Here is a 16716-nt window from a genome sequence, read left to right as displayed (position 1 = left end):
TATTCCCAAGCGCGCGAATTTCCGGAAATTCTTCCAGATTTTTAACGCAGTTTAATTTTGCCCAGAAGATATCCCCGTTTAATTAAATCGATTCTTTCATTGTTGCTAAATCATAAGATGTTACCAGTAACATCTTGACGGCAAGAATGTTGATTTTTTGAGATACGTTTTGAGATTATGTATAATTTCCAGTATACCTAAAAGTTATATGCAACTAGTATAATAAAGATTAAATTATTATAACAAATTAATTACTTGGAGGATTGAATATGAAAAAATGGAGAAAATGGGAAGATTTTCTTGTCTTCTTTTTATATTTATACAGATACAGAATACGAACTTGTAATAACATATAGTTTTAATCTTTAATTAATAATTTAGTAATTCATTAATAGAAAAGTATAACCATTCATTCAATTTACTCGCTGTATTTTTGTGAAATATATATTTTTCTTTTTCTTTCACTTACTTATGTGACCTCCGAGAGTTAGTGCAATTAGTTTTCATTTACTGATAAAACGCGACTAAAATGCATTGCGATCGCGATTCAGATCTCTGCGGAAATTATTTCACGCGTTTTTATCCGCGGCAGCCATCAGTTTCGAAAATTCAGAATCCGGACGAGAGAGAAGCTTCGCGGGTTCATCGAATTCGACAACCTTGCCCTCGCTCATGACGAGAATGCGATTACATGTGACGACCGTTTGCAATCGGTGAGCGATCGTAAGTACAGTACAATCGGCGAACTCGTTCTGCAGCGTGTTCTGCACCGTCGTTTCAGTTTCCGGATCAACAGCGGCAGTGGCTTCATCCAGAATCAGCACCTACAAAACGATAAATTTCAGTGTAATCATTAATATTAATTTTAACATTCTAAAAAAAATCCAAAAATCAATTTTAAATACATGTAATATTGCAGAAATCACACAAAGTGTGTTACCTTTGCACTATGTAATAGAGCTCTTGAAAGAGAAAGAAGCTGTCTCTCGCCGACGCTCAAATTATTTCCACCAAATCCAACGGAAGCGTCGAGATTTCCCGGCATAACAGATACCTTTTCTTTCATCTGAGTCTTTTCAAGGGCGCTCCAAATATCGCGATCGGCGTGCTGTTGGAAGGGATCCAAATTAGATCTGAAAAACGAATCGATTGAAAAGAGCAGTCAGCAAAAATTGTCAATTAAATTTATTACCTTATAGTGCCGCTGAATAAAATTGGATCCTGAGGAATAATCGACAATTTACTTCTCAATACATCCAACTCCAATTTCGAAATATCGATACCGTCAATCTTAATAACACCCTCGCAAATTTCGACTAGTCGGAATAAAGCTACGACCAAGGAGCTTTTGCCCGATCCCGTGCGACCCACGATGCCTAAAATAATTCACAATTATATTAATCTCTCGCGTGAGAAAGTGCGACAAACGAGTTAGGGAAATATTTAGTCATTACCGATTTTCTCTCCGGCCTTTATGTTAAACGAGACGTCGATCAGTATGAGCGGTAGCTCCTCCCTATATCTCATTTGAACAGCTTTGAACTCTATTTTGCCATGAGAAGGCCAATCATCGGTTGGTTTAAGAGCGACTGTCCTCCTTGCACCTTCCCTCTGCAAAGTCTGAATAAGAAGACAACGAGATAAGTAATAAGATTGAGATGTAGATATCAATCGCACAATTAGCATTTATATATTTACGGAATTATCAATTAAACGGAAATAAATTACCTTGAGGTAATAACTGATTCTCTCTACGCTTATAAAGCGCACCTCCGTCTCGGACATCAGTCTCACTGTATACTGGAAGACGCCAGTCATTTGCGTGGCATACGCCATAGCCAGACCGGCAAAGGCCGGCGAAATCTCATTTTTGAAAGATATCACGAGTAACGCGGTTATGCAGGACGAGGCAATTACCAAACTGTCCAGCCTCACCGCAGACCATCTCATCGCGGCTTGGCACAGATGCTGACATAAGTTATTCGTGTTGAATAACTCTTCAAACCTGTCGATGAGAAAAAATTTAATCGTCTTTCCTTGTTATTTTATTTTTTATTACCCCCGACGCGGCGTTTCACTGAATAATTACCTATATAAGAAATTCTTCTCCTTTTGAAACGCGTGAATTGTGCTCAAACCTTGGATAGAAGTTGTGACGAAACTCAAAACAGGAGACCGCGAGACACTCTCCATTCTCTTCAAATCCCTCATTCCTATTCTGCAGAGGTATGAGAAGAAACCGTTGATCATGTAAATTATACACGTAAATTATGCGATATTTAAGATACTTACCTAAACAGTTTACCAACAAAGAAGAACAATGTACCAAACAGAAGTAACGGTATCGAAAACCAGGGCAGTATGCCGCAGATAAAGAAAATAGCAAAACTACAAGTAAAAATATTTTGCACCATATTTTCTATCGATATGGGTAAGTAATTGTCAACTGCAAATCAGAAAGTATCAATCAAATTAGATGATATGTATTAATTCGCAACAGTGCATGTGTTTAAAATCATTAAAAGACCACTCACTTTCGTCTATGTCTCGACTGAAAACGTTTTGTATTCTACCACTTGGAGTAGTTTCGAAGAAGCTCAACGGAGAACTAATGATTTTGCGAAAAAACGTGTTGTGCAATGTAGTCGAGGCCTTTATCGTGGCAAACATAATGACTAGGCCACGCATAAAACTTGTCAATAGTATACCGGCGATGCAGGTACCGTATATATCTCGATAAAACGAGAAGTGAGGATTGGCGTTTATATTCTCCGAATATACAGTATCATTAGTTCCTGACATAGTCACGTTCTGAAAATTGAATGAAATAGATACGTGATTGATACGATATATCCAATATTAACTCGAAAAACTAAGCAGTAACAAATAGTATTATTAAAATATCTTATGATTGAAGAAAAAAAAGATATAGATGTTTTAAAATGTGTATTTTAAATATTAAATATATGAGTTACTTACGCCTCCGCCAGCTTTAATCCATACAGCGAGCCACCAAGTACTGAAGGCTGAACTGCCTACGTTCAAGAAAAATGTAAAAAATACAAGAACAGCGATCAAGTAACCACCTGTGGCTTGCACGTATGTGTGATAAGTGTATGACTTGACAGATCCAGTCTCGGACTTTTCTGCTACTGTTAAAGCTGTTCCTAAATTTGAAAGAAGAAAATTATTAGAGGTCTCCAAATCAGAAGACATCATACAACTAAACGCGCCCACCTTTGTATAATTTCTCTTTTCCATAATTTTCCTTGTGCGCGGATTCCGCTTTTCGCACTTCTGAATCGTCAATATTTCTCTGCATCACCCCCGTAGATTTAACACTGCGAAGAAGGGAAGGCCTACTGTACCGCTTTCGAACAATTCGAAGAATACGTACAATGTATATTAAACGTACGCTGACAAATGATCTTCCGTTACAACTGTGCTGTTTTTCACCATCGAGGCGTATTCCCTATCGAGTCGCATCAGATCTTCGTGGGTTCCATGCTCTACGATCTTGCCCGCATTCATCATGTAGATTTCATCACAACGTTTTAAAAACTGCAACAAATATGTTCAGAATAATTTAAAATTCTAAATAAATTTCATATTGTCAATTATAAAACACATTTATATATTAATAAAATGTCTTGGGATTAATTCCAATTATTTAAATACCCACCTGAATGTTATGTGTCACGAAAAGAACAGATTTGTTTCCAAGAGCTTCGAGGATCAATTTCTCAAATATATACGAGCCGACATATGCGTCAACCGCGCTCAAAGGATCATCGAGAAAGTAAATGTCCCTGAAACGACAGATATAATTGCAATATTCATTTTAGCAAATTTACGATCGATGTACTTATTAAAAGAAAGACGGCAAAAGATTTTGCGCACCGATTAGCATAATATGCTCGCGCGAGCGCGACCCTCTGCTTCTGTCCTCCGGACAGATTGACACCCCTCTCACCGATCTCGGTATCGTCTCCTCCCGGCAACATGATCAAATCTTCCTTCAGGTTGCAAATTGTGATCGTGTGATAGTAACGTTTGGCGTCAAACTCCTCGCCAAAGAGTATGTTCTCCTTGAAGGTGCCATTCACAATCCACGCCTGTTGGCTGACGTAGGCGCATGTGCCTTCTCTCAGGATGTTTCCCTTCTTCATCCTCAGCTGTCCCAAAGCTGCTAGCAGTAGACTGGACTTGCCGCTACCTACGTGGCCGCAAATACCGACCAGTTTTTCTTTGGGCGCTCCGAAATGCACGTCGCTAAGAACTTCGACGTACTTAGCTTCTTGCGTCGGTTGATTCAGGTTTTCCAATTCAAGCGAATTGTCCGTGACCGGTGGCGATTTCTTCCTACGTGAAAAATGATTATCGTGACCTATAGGAGTTACGATAATTATTATGGAATAAATATTTACTTTTTCTTGCTGTCGGTTGATGCATCCGTTTGAAGCCTTATGCTGTCGCAAACGAAGGTGCCATTAGCAATGGCAACCGCTTGCGATCTCACAATCGGTTTCGACGCTCGGCAACTGCCCTCGTCCAACAGCAATACGCCCTGTGCAAATATCGCTTCGTTAATCGGATTATCTATTTAATAGGTACTTGAAGAAACGCCATTATGTTAGAAGCACGTTAAAAGCAAACAAGCATAAATATGTAAAAATGTAACTGTAGAAAAATAAGATAAAGGTATGCAGTATGTACACAGCGATATTAGGGCGAAATATTCGGATGCATTAATTTCTAAAACTAGAAATTAGTGTAGCGATATACTTGTTGTTTGAGTAAATCTGGGCACAATTGTTACATGATACAAGTACAAACGAAGCAATAGGCAAACGTTTTGTTAGCAAAATAAAAGCCGATTAATTATTATTCGGTTATATCGAAAGTTGAAAATGTTAATTGACCACAATGTTACGATACAACACGTATGGTGCAGTCGACTGTGCATTCCTATAGATATAAACAAGAATAAACACCTTTATTCTGCCAAAAGTTATCTTTACTGCAGCGATATTAATTAAGGCCACTTGTAAAAACATGAAAGAGGTACGAATTTGAGCATTGAGCACCGATACGAAGGGAAACACCTGAAAAGTGTAGAATTAGAACGATCATGTTAGTACAATTTGTACTACGTGTAAGCGTGGGAACGTCATGCCCCCAATTCGATATTATTTACAGCTGGCAATTCGAGTATTCGGTATACTAAAGGAATCGCTAACAACAGCTGTTTAAATGTAACAGGATGCTTTACAGGCATGCAGTGTTTGCCCATCACAATTATTCTCATTTTAGAAAGCTTGTGCTTTTTACATTAAAACGACATTGACCTCATGTACGTATTATTATAGGAATAGTGCTCGTGCTGTCTTTCTTCCAATTTCTTTTTGTGAAAATTACTCTATTATAATTTTGTTACAATGATCGAGTATCATTCGATCAACTTTTTATTAAAGTTATTCATTTTTTTAAATATAATCTTAATAAAAATTGTATAAAAATAAATAACAATTCACACAAAATAAACTTGTCGAACTTGTTGAACACGAGAACTGGCTTCCTAATAATAGGTACGGATATCCGACCCATTAAGCTGTACATGAAATCACTCAAAAAACACTGGAGACCTTGAATCTTCTAAGAGCTATGAGGGCGCTCATAAAATATCGCGTGGTATCCTTAAGTGACGTGAGTGCCAGTCTAAGCAAATTTCCAAATAACGTGATCATTGGGAAAGCCTGTAATGTAATCCATCGATTGTGTAAAGCTAGAAAGGAATTATCTTGTAACGAGGAATGCAAATATTCGTGAAAACGGATTTGATCAAAGGGAAAACTTTATCGTTTTATCAAACTGCTTAGTGCTTACCTATTAGATGTTATTCGATTTCTCCTGACATACATAAAATTAGGATATTTATAAAAATATTGTACATCTTGAAAATCAGAAATTGTATTGATAAATTGTATTATATACCTGCGCGGCCGTTAATCCACTGCCCGAGGCAATGTGTGCTAGAAACGTGATGATCGCGGATATTACAGGTATAGCAGGCGTTAGAGAAATGCTAAGACTTTGAAAATAAGCAGTCTTATGAAGCCATCGTTCCTCCTTCTTGCGTATGGCTGCAAAAACATCAAATCACTTATGTTTCATAAATACATGTATCTTTCTAATAAAGAAAATATATATATATATTATATAAAACAAAAATTAATTATCATTCTATCATCAACAACATTGCTTTCAATAATTTCTATTGTTATTTATACGAGATAGTTTTTAATTTTCTATTCTATTATTCTCACCGAGAAGTTTCTGGCCAAAATAGTTGTCCCAGGAATACATTTTAATCAACTTTATGCATTCCAAGATCTCACTCATGAGTCGCACTCGAGCGTCCGTAATATTTACCGACTTCGAGCGAAAGTAGCCAGTCGCGCGAGAGATGAAGTACTAAAATACAGATATTGCTCTGTTGATCGAAATATGTGTATGAAGTATGTGAAAAATACGCGTATATAACAAACTTTTTACCTGACATGGATAAAACGAGAGAAAAGCTACCATTCCTACCAGAGCGATGGGATTGAATAACCACAATACATAAATTATACCGCAACTTATAACTATAGGTCCGCTGATAATCATCGGCCCATAAATGATCACATCAAAGAGCCTTTGACTGTCGTTGCAAAATAAATTGATTACCTAAAAGTAGAAATCACATGTCATATCGAGAGCACTTTCATTGTGTTTAAAAATTTATAAAACAAGTTGAGCAACTTACTTCTCCTGTACTTTTATTGCCGAGACTATTTAGCCTCATAATCTTCTTATATAACAGAGCTGTACAAGCCGACTTCAATCGTAATCCAGTCTTGTAATTCATATTCCACGTCCAGGTGAAGAAGAAAGCTCGCAGAGAATCGCATACCGTCAATAGAAAAACCCATTTAATGCCATCCCAAAAGTTCTCTTCTGGAGACTCTACGTGCTCCAATATTTTCCTCATTATTATCGTCTAAGTATATAAAAGAAAATTCTGTATTATAACAGAGACATTTAGTAACAATTTGTTGTTAACATAAGGATGATCTTACAGGACTGATAAATCCAAAAATAAGAGAACATGTTAATAAAAAGCATGATACGCAAACTCGTGTGCGTACAAATCTCCACGCAACCATAGAAAAAGATGCTGCATTAGGGCCGTTTTGACTTAGCTCCTGTTGCCAAAGTACGTCAAGTCTAAAAAAAAAAAAAATTCTTATTTATACTGTAACTATGTTCACAGGAGACACGCTAATGTATTAAGTTTACCTGAGTGCATTGTACTCGCAGGTATCATATACTGAAATATCCGGCAAATCATTTATCGTAAGACCTTTCTTGTACGCTTTCCATAAGTACGGTGTCATCCATGTTATATACACATACGAAAATAACCCAGCATTATCTGCTGGTGAATTCTCTTTCTTTCTGTAAAACGTATTTTCATCACTAAAATATTCTTACATTCGTTACACTTGATATATATTTTATAAAAGTACATTTTATTAAATATATATCATTTTGAATTATCACGAAAGATTATTTCGAGACTTTGATTACGATACATACTGGTTTTGGTACCGTACTGGTATCAAGTTGCTCAAAGCATTATTGTACTTCTTCATTCCAGACCTCGGCATGTATTCTCTAACTTGTCTCGCTGTACTACCACTTGCCTTTGGTAGGAGAGACTGCTGTTGCCTATCTGGCTCCAAAGATCTAACAGAAGATTGAAAGGAATTGTTATATCTTCGTTAATTCGATTTCTCTCAAGGAACACGGAAAATAACTCGTGTGGAATGACTTTGTACCTTTCATTATGTTTATGCTGTGTGTTACTTTCAGTCCGCTTGTCATTACTATCATTGTTGCCTTCTGCGGTTTGGCCCATCTTCACAGGATATTCTTCAACGTGCTCACTTCCACAAACGCATCAATGATACTCGAAGAACCTGAAATTTGTATTTCACATCACAATTACATCTCGAGGAATAAACTAGATAAACATCTGTAATCGTCGCGCGAGGAGATAAAACGAAATTGTGTAGAGATTACATATACATTCGGTACATATCTCGGGAATACCGAAGCTCAAACAAGCTTCTTCAACACAATTGCGAAATGCGTGACACGACTGAAAACAACATTCCAATCCCGGCACACAATTCCCACATATTTTCATCGACACGTAACATGTAAATAAATGACATCCGACAGAGTTCTCTCTGTTATACCGTTTTTACTCACCAATTAGTATAGACGAGATACGCTTGTTTGCATCGACAAGTAATCGCCGACTACATCGGCACGATACTGATAAGAGCGGGGGTTTAATCGGTTTAATCTCTCGACATCATTAATGAGGTGCGTATTTTTTGAATTTCCGTCCACGCGCTCAGCTGAGGCGAAGGGAGAGGGAGCACACGCTGGCGTGCTGTGCACATGGCACGCACACTGACGCACCTTCTCGTATCGGATGGCTTTGAATACCTGTTAACAGCGATGATAACATTTAACGGCGGCATTCGGGTACACTGTTATCGTCGCGTAAAGGTCAAATTCGAGTATTATTAGCGCGTGAAAATACGCCTTTCCTGTCTTTGGAAATCCAACGCGACCAACGGCGGGTGCTCGTTTATACCTTTGTTTACAGCATCGAAAATAAAAATCACCGAAATCCCTTACCAGTTCCCTTTCGGTCGACAATACGGATCCGAATCGAGGTCAATGTACTCGAGCGTGCTCGAGCGTATACTCGAGAACTTTGCGCTTTGCGCGCAGGCAGGACTGGCCAGCCACACTGGCCTTCTATCGAAGCAGCCGCCCGCTTTTGTCTTCTGAAAAAGCGTGGGCGAACAACGTCATATCTGCAATCTCAGCTTCGTCTTCTGACAGATCGGTTTTCCTCCTGGGACTTCCGTTTACAAGCACGATAAACTCTGCGTGCATTGTTTACTTAATGAAGCTGGACGTGATGAAGCGTCTATATGCGAGCGACGTGTCAACCGTGGTCGCGGCTATATCAGGCTATATACGCGGTGTCCGAAAAGATCGTTATGTCACAGCTGATCACAGCCTTCAAGTGTCTTGTCAAATGATAAATTATAAAACATTTGTAACATTTCTACGAAACTTGACTTGAATATAGGTCGAACAAACTTCCGACACCTGTTGACGTTGAATAAATTTCGAATAGTCTACACAAGATTTTGGAGAGTAAATGAATGATTGAATAAATGAAATTGTGCACTTCTACTCAAGTAGATGGATAAATGAATGAATCCTTAAAGGCGAGTCCTGTTTTCATGATCGATCCCGTATCCAGAATATATCCTTGAATGTGCGAATATTAAATAAAAAATCTCAAACGAAATGCTGCGAATTCTGAGACAGATGAGGCTTTGGATGAATGTGGGACATTGACTGGATTTTCAAGTGGTTTCAATGATGGATTTTCCTCTAAGCCTTAATCTACATGATCTTGGACGAGAATTTTATTCTAATTGTAAGAATATATTACATAGGCCAAGAATGTGTAACAATACAAATATAAACGAGTTAGATTTATTTAGTCGGCGTAATTCTGCTTAAACGTTCTGCTGAACGTTCAATTTAAATGACAGGTCTAACTCATTCACGTTCGTATTGTTCGTATAATCTAAGGAATTACGCATAATTTTACGTATTTTCCTCTCGTTGTGTTTTACTTCTTTTTTTATTCAAACATCTCGGAGAATATAAACCGAAACTATAAGGCTTATGCGTTAAGATATACACAACATTGACACTTGCCAGTTGGCATCTCCTTATGCGGTTCGCAACACCTACACAACGAAAATTAATAATTCTTACTCAAAGGTTACACAATACGTCATATAGTACATTATCGCGTTAGGATGAAAAATGAGCTCTCTGACTTAGGTTCCTTCGATACACACACACACAAGACAATACGATGAATTTGTTGAGGTGCGATCGCGAGCTACTAGTCAGTCCGTGTATATTACAATCGTATATTTTGCGCTTTACAGCTCGTCGCTACGTCTCAACGTATATTGACGATCATCTTTATGTCTAAGCTCGCATCAAAGCCATTACGACATATAACATGTTTATGTATCTTATAAAATTATAACTCTAATTATTTGATATTAGATCAGAAGATATGTACGTCGTCATGGAAAACAAGAGGTACCTTTTTCACACTTAATTTAATAGTATCTGAATAAAAGTGTGTAACACCCTTCCCTGATATATATTCCCCAAGAAACTCGCTTTGGATTTCATCTCGACGACGTACGATTGTCTGTTGACATTGCGCTCAGTTTGAAGGAAAAGAAAAAAAAAAGATATACGTTATCGAAGATAAAGGGGGAAATTGTCGTTTTTCCACCTTCAAGTAGTGAAAATTAAATTACATCATCCATGTAATTTATCCCTGTGTATGTTATCCTATCCCTATCCTATGTTTAAAATTACAATATCCCATACAAGTTATAAAAAGAAAGAATAAGCAAGTACTTACACACTACCGATTTGGCTTACGATTAATATTTAATATATAATTAAAGACTACGCAAAGAAAATAAAAAGAAGAAAAAAAAGGACTATTCATATTGCATCAGCGTAATTTAGTGTCTTTTCACCACTGATCACTTTGATTTTGAACGAATATAAATCGTCGTTTAGCGTTAGAAACGCATTGCCCGATCTCAAAAACTATTGTAGTTATTGCCGCCCAACTGCGAGTTGAAACCTCTGTTGTTGTTTGGCGAGTATGCTGGCCTGAAGTTGTTGGTACCTAAGCCTGCGTACAAAGAAACCTATATATGCATGTATACATAAACATGTTAAATAAATGTGCGATATTGTATCAATATGACGTGATAAATGCGAATTGTTGAACAATTTCCTGCGATTAGTGTAATTTAGGTGTATTAAATCAGAGTTGTTTCGGAATATTTTAATATAAGGAAAATATATACGAACCATTTACAATCATAAGAGATTATTCCAACATTTAATATATTTTCAAATTAATTTAAAGAATTACACGTTTTATCTTCCGTTATGCGTTTTCAGTTTTCGATATGATCCAGCAATTTTACCTCCACAGAAATTGCCGATACCGCTTAGTGACATGCTACTCGACCCGCCGGTTGAGTTCATGAACAGTTCGATATATCTGTGCGACATGTGGCTTTTATCCTGCAATAAGACGAACAAGTTAAAATCAAATTATCTTACGCTGTATACGAATTACCGTATAATACACGGTCTTTTCATGGGTGGAAATCGTCCCATATAAATGGTTTTTAAATTAAAAGTTGACTTCGATTTAAAAAATAATTGAAAAGGAGACACAAACCTTGCACATTGCTTTTAGAGCTTCTTCGTGAGTCGCGAATTCCACGTCAGCTTCTCCCGATGGACGACCGCCATTCTCAAGAATAATGCGGACGTTCACCGGCTCGATTGGTCTGAAAAACTATAAAATAAAAATGTTAGGGATAAAAATTGGGAAAGGGTCTTTCAAAAATGGAGTTTTTATCGTTTGGTTATAAGAATTACATCAGCTATGTCTTGTTCCGTCGCCTTGAACGGCAGTCCTCGCATATGGATACTATACACGCCGGAGTTACCGCCCCAGGAGTCATTGTTGCCGCCTCTGTAATTGCCGCCGCCGCCGCCCTTCATATCCATGCTGCCGCGCATTCCCATATTGCCGCCGCGAGATCCGTAGTTGTTCCCGCTTCCCCATGGGCCGTTATCGAAGTCTAAAGTAGATTACAAAGTTTACGATAAAGCCGGAAACAGATTACGAGATTTAAATGAAGTAAATGGTAGACATGTAAATACATACGTAATGAATTAGTACGTGAATTGTATAATAAGTCTCTATTACGGTATTCTCCTGCACGACAGTCTTCGTACTTCGATAGATGAAAGGAATCACCTCTATTTCTGGATCCTCGGCCATTGTTGCTAAAGCGATTCATCCCACCGAAGCGATCACCTCGAGTGTACGGCGCGGGCCTTTGATTGAAGCCGCCCATGGGACCGCCGCGCATTTTGGGCCCGATACTAGCGCGTACCTCGGATAAACTGCTTCGGAAGATCTCGATATATCTGTTAACGATTGAAGATACACGCGTTAGAGAGGATCTGCAGAGCGACACGTTAGCAAATAAATATCGTCATCGTCATTATCATTATCATTACTCTCACCATACAAATGCCACCAAATTGAAAACTCGACAAGACTTAACGATACGGACTTAATTCGAGAGATCACAAATGGTGAGAGACAAGAAAAAACAAAAAACAGTGATACACGGAGACTCTATATAGAAATGGAAAAGGTGGAAAGAGGAGCCATTCCTGCAGTAGCCAGAGATTAATTATTTACGATCTGACGTCTACAATAGAAAGAAAAAAAAATAAATAAAAGAGGAAACTTGTGAATTGTCAGTTTGGCATTAAAGTTGAGTTTACAAATGTGACAGAACAACTGTGTTCATACTAAACCTCCGCATTCTTTTATTAAACCTGCGAAGAGAGACCCTCCCACGACGAAATCGCTTCCCGACGTACCCACGCCACATGTACCCCACAAGCCCATGCGACGCCGACGATCTTCGGGCAAGCCACGCTCACAATTGCACCTTTTTTGCAGATGAACATTTCTATTGACGTGAAAATCGTGGAAACTCGTAGATTATCGATTTAGCACACGCTAACATAAAAAAATTTCCTAATGTAATAAAGTAAAATAGTTTGATCTCGAAGTTTAACGTTCATCTGCAAAAAATGCAATTATGCGCGTAGCATAGACGTGCCGTATTGGATCGATGATTATTATCTCTTTCTCTCTCTCTCTCTCTCTCTCTCTCTCTCTTTCTGTCTGTAGTGCCCACCGAGCTTTGGATTGCCCTACCCACCTCCCATGGGATTTGGTGATGATGGTAAGGGGCTATCTCCCGCCCCCCGGCACCCACCCACGGATATAAGTAGTTCCACAGGTCCACAGTACTTTCGCTTACGATTATCTGGTTGTAATTGTGTTTTGAGAGAGGCAGTTTCTTTATATCAGATAGGAAAAAAGTTCTCAAGAGGCGATCCTCTTTCACAACCAAAAAGGAAAAAAAAAGTTCATTTGTTTGTCATAAAGTCTGCAATTCATCGAGGAACCATCTCGACACGGTGAGGGTCAGGAGTTTCTCAAACTAATTTACGTCGTAAACTCTTAAAACGTGCGAACACGCACACATGTATATATATATATATATATATACGCTGAGTAGCTTAATAACGATACAAATGTAACGGTTTCTCCATTTTTATATTCGCGCGGGAAATCTCCTCTTCAAGGAATGATAAAGAAGCTGCATCCGTATCGTAGAATTCGTTCCCACTATTTACTGAACGAAATGTATATACCTACATGTACTACGATCAATAATATAAATGATATGGAAAAGTCATAAGAGTATACCCGAACCCAGCTATACCGTCTCAGTGCCCCACCTGTGTCCTATCTTTTCCTTGTGTTTCTGCAGAGCGCGCTCCGCAACATCTTTGTTAACAAATTGAACGTAAGCCTCCCCAGTACTGCGGCCCGTGTAGTCTGTCGGTAGTGAAATCCCGTTCGGCAAAATCTCCAACCCTGACCCACACATAATCAAACATCGACATTGTAACTTATAGGAAAACCCATTAGGAAAAAGAAGTTATGGTCAAGCTTATTTAAAACCCTTACAAAAAAAAGCAAGATCTTTTTTTTAAACTCTAATATCGCGCATATAAGTGCGCATTTTATTTTTCTTTCTTCCTTCTTTCTCTTCGTGATTCTCCTTATATGAATTAGGATATTAAAATTGCCACGCCGAAAACCAAAGTTAAGAATTAAGCTTGATTACCGAGTCGCGCAGTGAAAATACTTTTGTCTCGTTCGTACAAATCATAAAATAATAAATTAACGGTGCGCTCGTATGGCACAACTCAGATCTTTGCGGGATCTTAAATCTTAACTGAGGCTAATCGTCGATATCAGGATACAGAGACATCGCTTTAGATGGTATTTAATTTCTGCTACTCGACACTCTCGTTATCTTGTTACTTTTAGTAGCCAATTTTAGAGTAAGCATGTAACATCAGGGAGCAATTGTTGCGCAGCTTGCTAGGATTTGCTGATGCGAGATAGTAATTTTAGTCTGCTAAAGCCATCGAAAGTATTCCGTCGCTGCGTTCCTGAGATAATTGTCAAATTTCGTCTATTTACTTTCGTCTTATGAAAAGGGGAGTATAAAAATAGAAAGAAAGTTACGTATTTGAAAAAGATGAACAGGTGTCTGCTTTCCAAGGATTAAATAAAATCTCAATGACACTTGGGTATCAATTAAAAAGCATTGATACTGGATACTTTGATTGTCGCGTGTCAAGTACCTGAGAAGAATTGCGCAATTTCCTCTTTCGAACAACCAAAAGGCAGGCCGCGCAATCTCACGCAACCGTCGTCCATCGCGTTTTCCAAATTAAGACCGCTCCTCTTCACGACCCATTCCATCTCGCCGCGTTTTGCTTTAAAAACTATAAAACAGTAACGATACATAAATTATTACAAAATATTTAGTGACACAGATAATATAACATATATCGTAACAAGAGAAAAAAAGATAACTTTCCTATTTATCATAGTATACTTATTTAACATCTAAGTTCATTTAATATACTTCTACAAATATATTTCTATAATATATAATTCTACAGATATATTCGTAAATTAAAAATATAAAAATAAGAAACTTAGTATCTCAGTATCTCGGGAACATTCATAAATAGATAAACAAGTCATAAAGAACCATAAAAGAAATTCTAAATACGTTAAGAGAATTAATTTTAAATATAAATAAATTAACCTTCGATATAGCGATGGCCCATATGATCCCTATCTCTTTTGCATGCCTTCTCGATATCTTCCGGAGTATCCATTTCCACGTAGGCTTCCCCACTGGGGCGCCCCTCGCGAGACGTAGTCATATGAACTCCATTCTTGCCATTCGAGATTGAACAGTCGCCGAAGAACTTCATGATCTCGTCCACGGTGGTGGACCACGGCAGCCCGCGCACCTTAACAACGTATCCTTCCTCCTCGTGATCCCCACTGCCGCTCGACATGGTTCTAATCTAATATGATCTCGCTCCGAACAATGCCTGTAAATACAAAGATGAGATATTTCGCTTGGTTTAACTTAACGACGTCAATTAGTGCAACAGAGACAAGACTCGAGCATATCGAGTACCAGCAATTTCGCAGCGGTCGAGCTTCCGAAATATCAAGATATAACGTAATATAAGGTTTACGTCGACATTTTGGGAGCTGCGCCCGTGCAAGAAATATACACCGATCGTAAACAAAAATAATAAAAAGGAAGAAAAAGACGAAAACTGGGATACCACGAGGATTTCCCGGATTTCCGTTGACTTCGAATCGCTTTCGGATACTGAGTATCGATAGGGAGAAACGAGACAAGGTTAAACGAGAAAATATTGACAGAGGAACGAGACAAGGTTCGGTCGTCCGGACTCGACTGCGCTCGCGCATTCGCTTTTAATTCGAAAGCAAAATCACATAGGAGAATTACGAGGTGGAGAAGCTAAAATCACATTGCGCGTAGACGCAGGAAACAAATGCGTAGAGAATCTACGGAGTGTCTCGCGGGGAAAACCTACCTGGATGGGGAAACGCCGTTTGCGAGAAACGCGATCGAAGACGGATTCGCGATGCCGGAATCCAACTTTGCTCAACTTACCGCCGCGAAGGCGTCGAAACACACCGTCCTCGAGAACCCAAGGTCGATTGTAGCGATCAATTAGAAAAACGGAACACCCACAGTATCGTCCTCGGAATCGGTCCCTACGAACCGAGGACCAACACCACCGATGAACCGAAGATTCGCGAACGCAAAATGGCGCGCGATGGCGGCGCGTTTGATGATTTCGGTAGGAGCAACGCAAGCCGCGTTTCCATAGGATTTTCAAGACTGCGCGCGCCCCCTTCGGAAGCGCGAAGACGGAGCATTGGGCGCGTTCAGCAGCAGTCGAACGTGATTGGCTCTTACTTTTAGAACCAACCAATCAACGCAGAGTGTTGATAAGACGAACTCAACAGTTGTGCCTGCTGAACGCGGCCATTAGTGAATAGTGAGAGAGAACAGAGAACGATAGCGAATTTAAAGTCATATAACATGCTTTTCTTTTTCTATTGTGCAATATTTGTGGAAATAAATCTTTCATTAGGAGATATCCGTTTTATCTTCTCTCTTTTTATTCTTACACTCTTCTTATATATCCTTTCTCTCTGATGTATTATGTAAGAAAGCATTTGATCATCATGCATATATCTCTGTATCTAATGTGCTGTCAGCTGTTGTAATGCAGTTTATCCGCATATAATTTTAATTTACATTTATATAAATTTATGATTTACTTATATAAATCTATGATTTATTTATATAAATCTACAGTCTATTTATATAAATCGACGGTCTATCTATATAAATCTACGATCTATTTATATAAATCTATAATTTATATCATATTATCTATCCATATTATAGTTTGGTGAATTTCTAACGTGCGACG

At 38.4% G+C, this 16716-nt stretch overlaps 2 protein-coding genes across 7 annotated transcripts; both read right to left on the bottom strand.

Moving 5' to 3' along the window:
• Positions 1-295: 295 nt before the first annotated feature.
• LOC139767863 (ATP-binding cassette sub-family C member 5-like) lies at positions 296-9231 on the bottom strand. Of its 4 annotated transcripts, XM_071697546.1 has the most exons (26): positions 8758-9231; positions 8320-8562; positions 7884-8024; positions 7642-7791; positions 7342-7500; positions 7122-7269; positions 6809-7042; positions 6556-6729; positions 6327-6474; positions 5995-6143; positions 5646-5756; positions 4995-5105; positions 4428-4567; positions 3901-4362; positions 3683-3809; positions 3416-3561; positions 3238-3341; positions 2980-3167; positions 2535-2811; positions 2293-2446; positions 2090-2218; positions 1729-2005; positions 1455-1620; positions 1193-1376; positions 941-1133; positions 296-824 (listed from the first exon to the last, which is right to left on the bottom strand). In XM_071697546.1, the coding sequence occupies exons 3-26, from the start codon at positions 7961-7963 to the stop codon at positions 570-572; spliced, it is 4266 nt and encodes a 1421-aa protein (XP_071553647.1). In that variant the 5' UTR covers positions 7964-8024; positions 8320-8562; positions 8758-9231; the 3' UTR covers positions 296-569. The 4 variants fall into 4 exon arrangements, with proteins under 4 accessions (XP_071553647.1, XP_071553648.1, XP_071553649.1 ...); XM_071697547.1 differs by lacking the exon at positions 4995-5105 and having other exon boundaries at positions 8758-9228; XM_071697548.1 differs by lacking the exon at positions 5646-5756 and having other exon boundaries at positions 8758-9228.
• Positions 9232-9544: 313 nt separating this feature from the next.
• Glo (heterogeneous nuclear ribonucleoprotein glorund) lies at positions 9545-16062 on the bottom strand. 3 transcript variants are annotated; one of them, XM_071697551.1, is made up of 9 exons: positions 15805-16062; positions 14991-15285; positions 14518-14661; positions 13600-13738; positions 11936-12201; positions 11644-11849; positions 11441-11560; positions 11181-11280; positions 9545-10879 (listed from the first exon to the last, which is right to left on the bottom strand). In XM_071697551.1, exons 2-9 carry the CDS (start codon positions 15247-15249, stop codon positions 10785-10787), a joined length of 1329 nt encoding a protein of 442 aa, XP_071553652.1. In that variant the 5' UTR covers positions 15250-15285; positions 15805-16062; the 3' UTR covers positions 9545-10784. The 3 variants fall into 3 exon arrangements, with proteins under 3 accessions (XP_071553652.1, XP_071553651.1, XP_071553653.1); XM_071697550.1 differs by having other exon boundaries at positions 15885-16061; XM_071697552.1 differs by having other exon boundaries at positions 12029-12201; positions 15885-16058.
• Positions 16063-16716: the final 654 nt, after the last annotated feature.

Source organism: Temnothorax nylanderi, unplaced genomic scaffold, assembly GCF_030848795.1.
Source record: "Temnothorax nylanderi isolate EJ_2023f unplaced genomic scaffold, tnyl_v1.0 TNYL_tig0012_pilon, whole genome shotgun sequence".
Classification (NCBI taxonomy): domain Eukaryota; kingdom Metazoa; phylum Arthropoda; class Insecta; order Hymenoptera; family Formicidae; genus Temnothorax; species Temnothorax nylanderi.
This window is presented reverse-complemented; position numbering and strand designations above follow the sequence as displayed.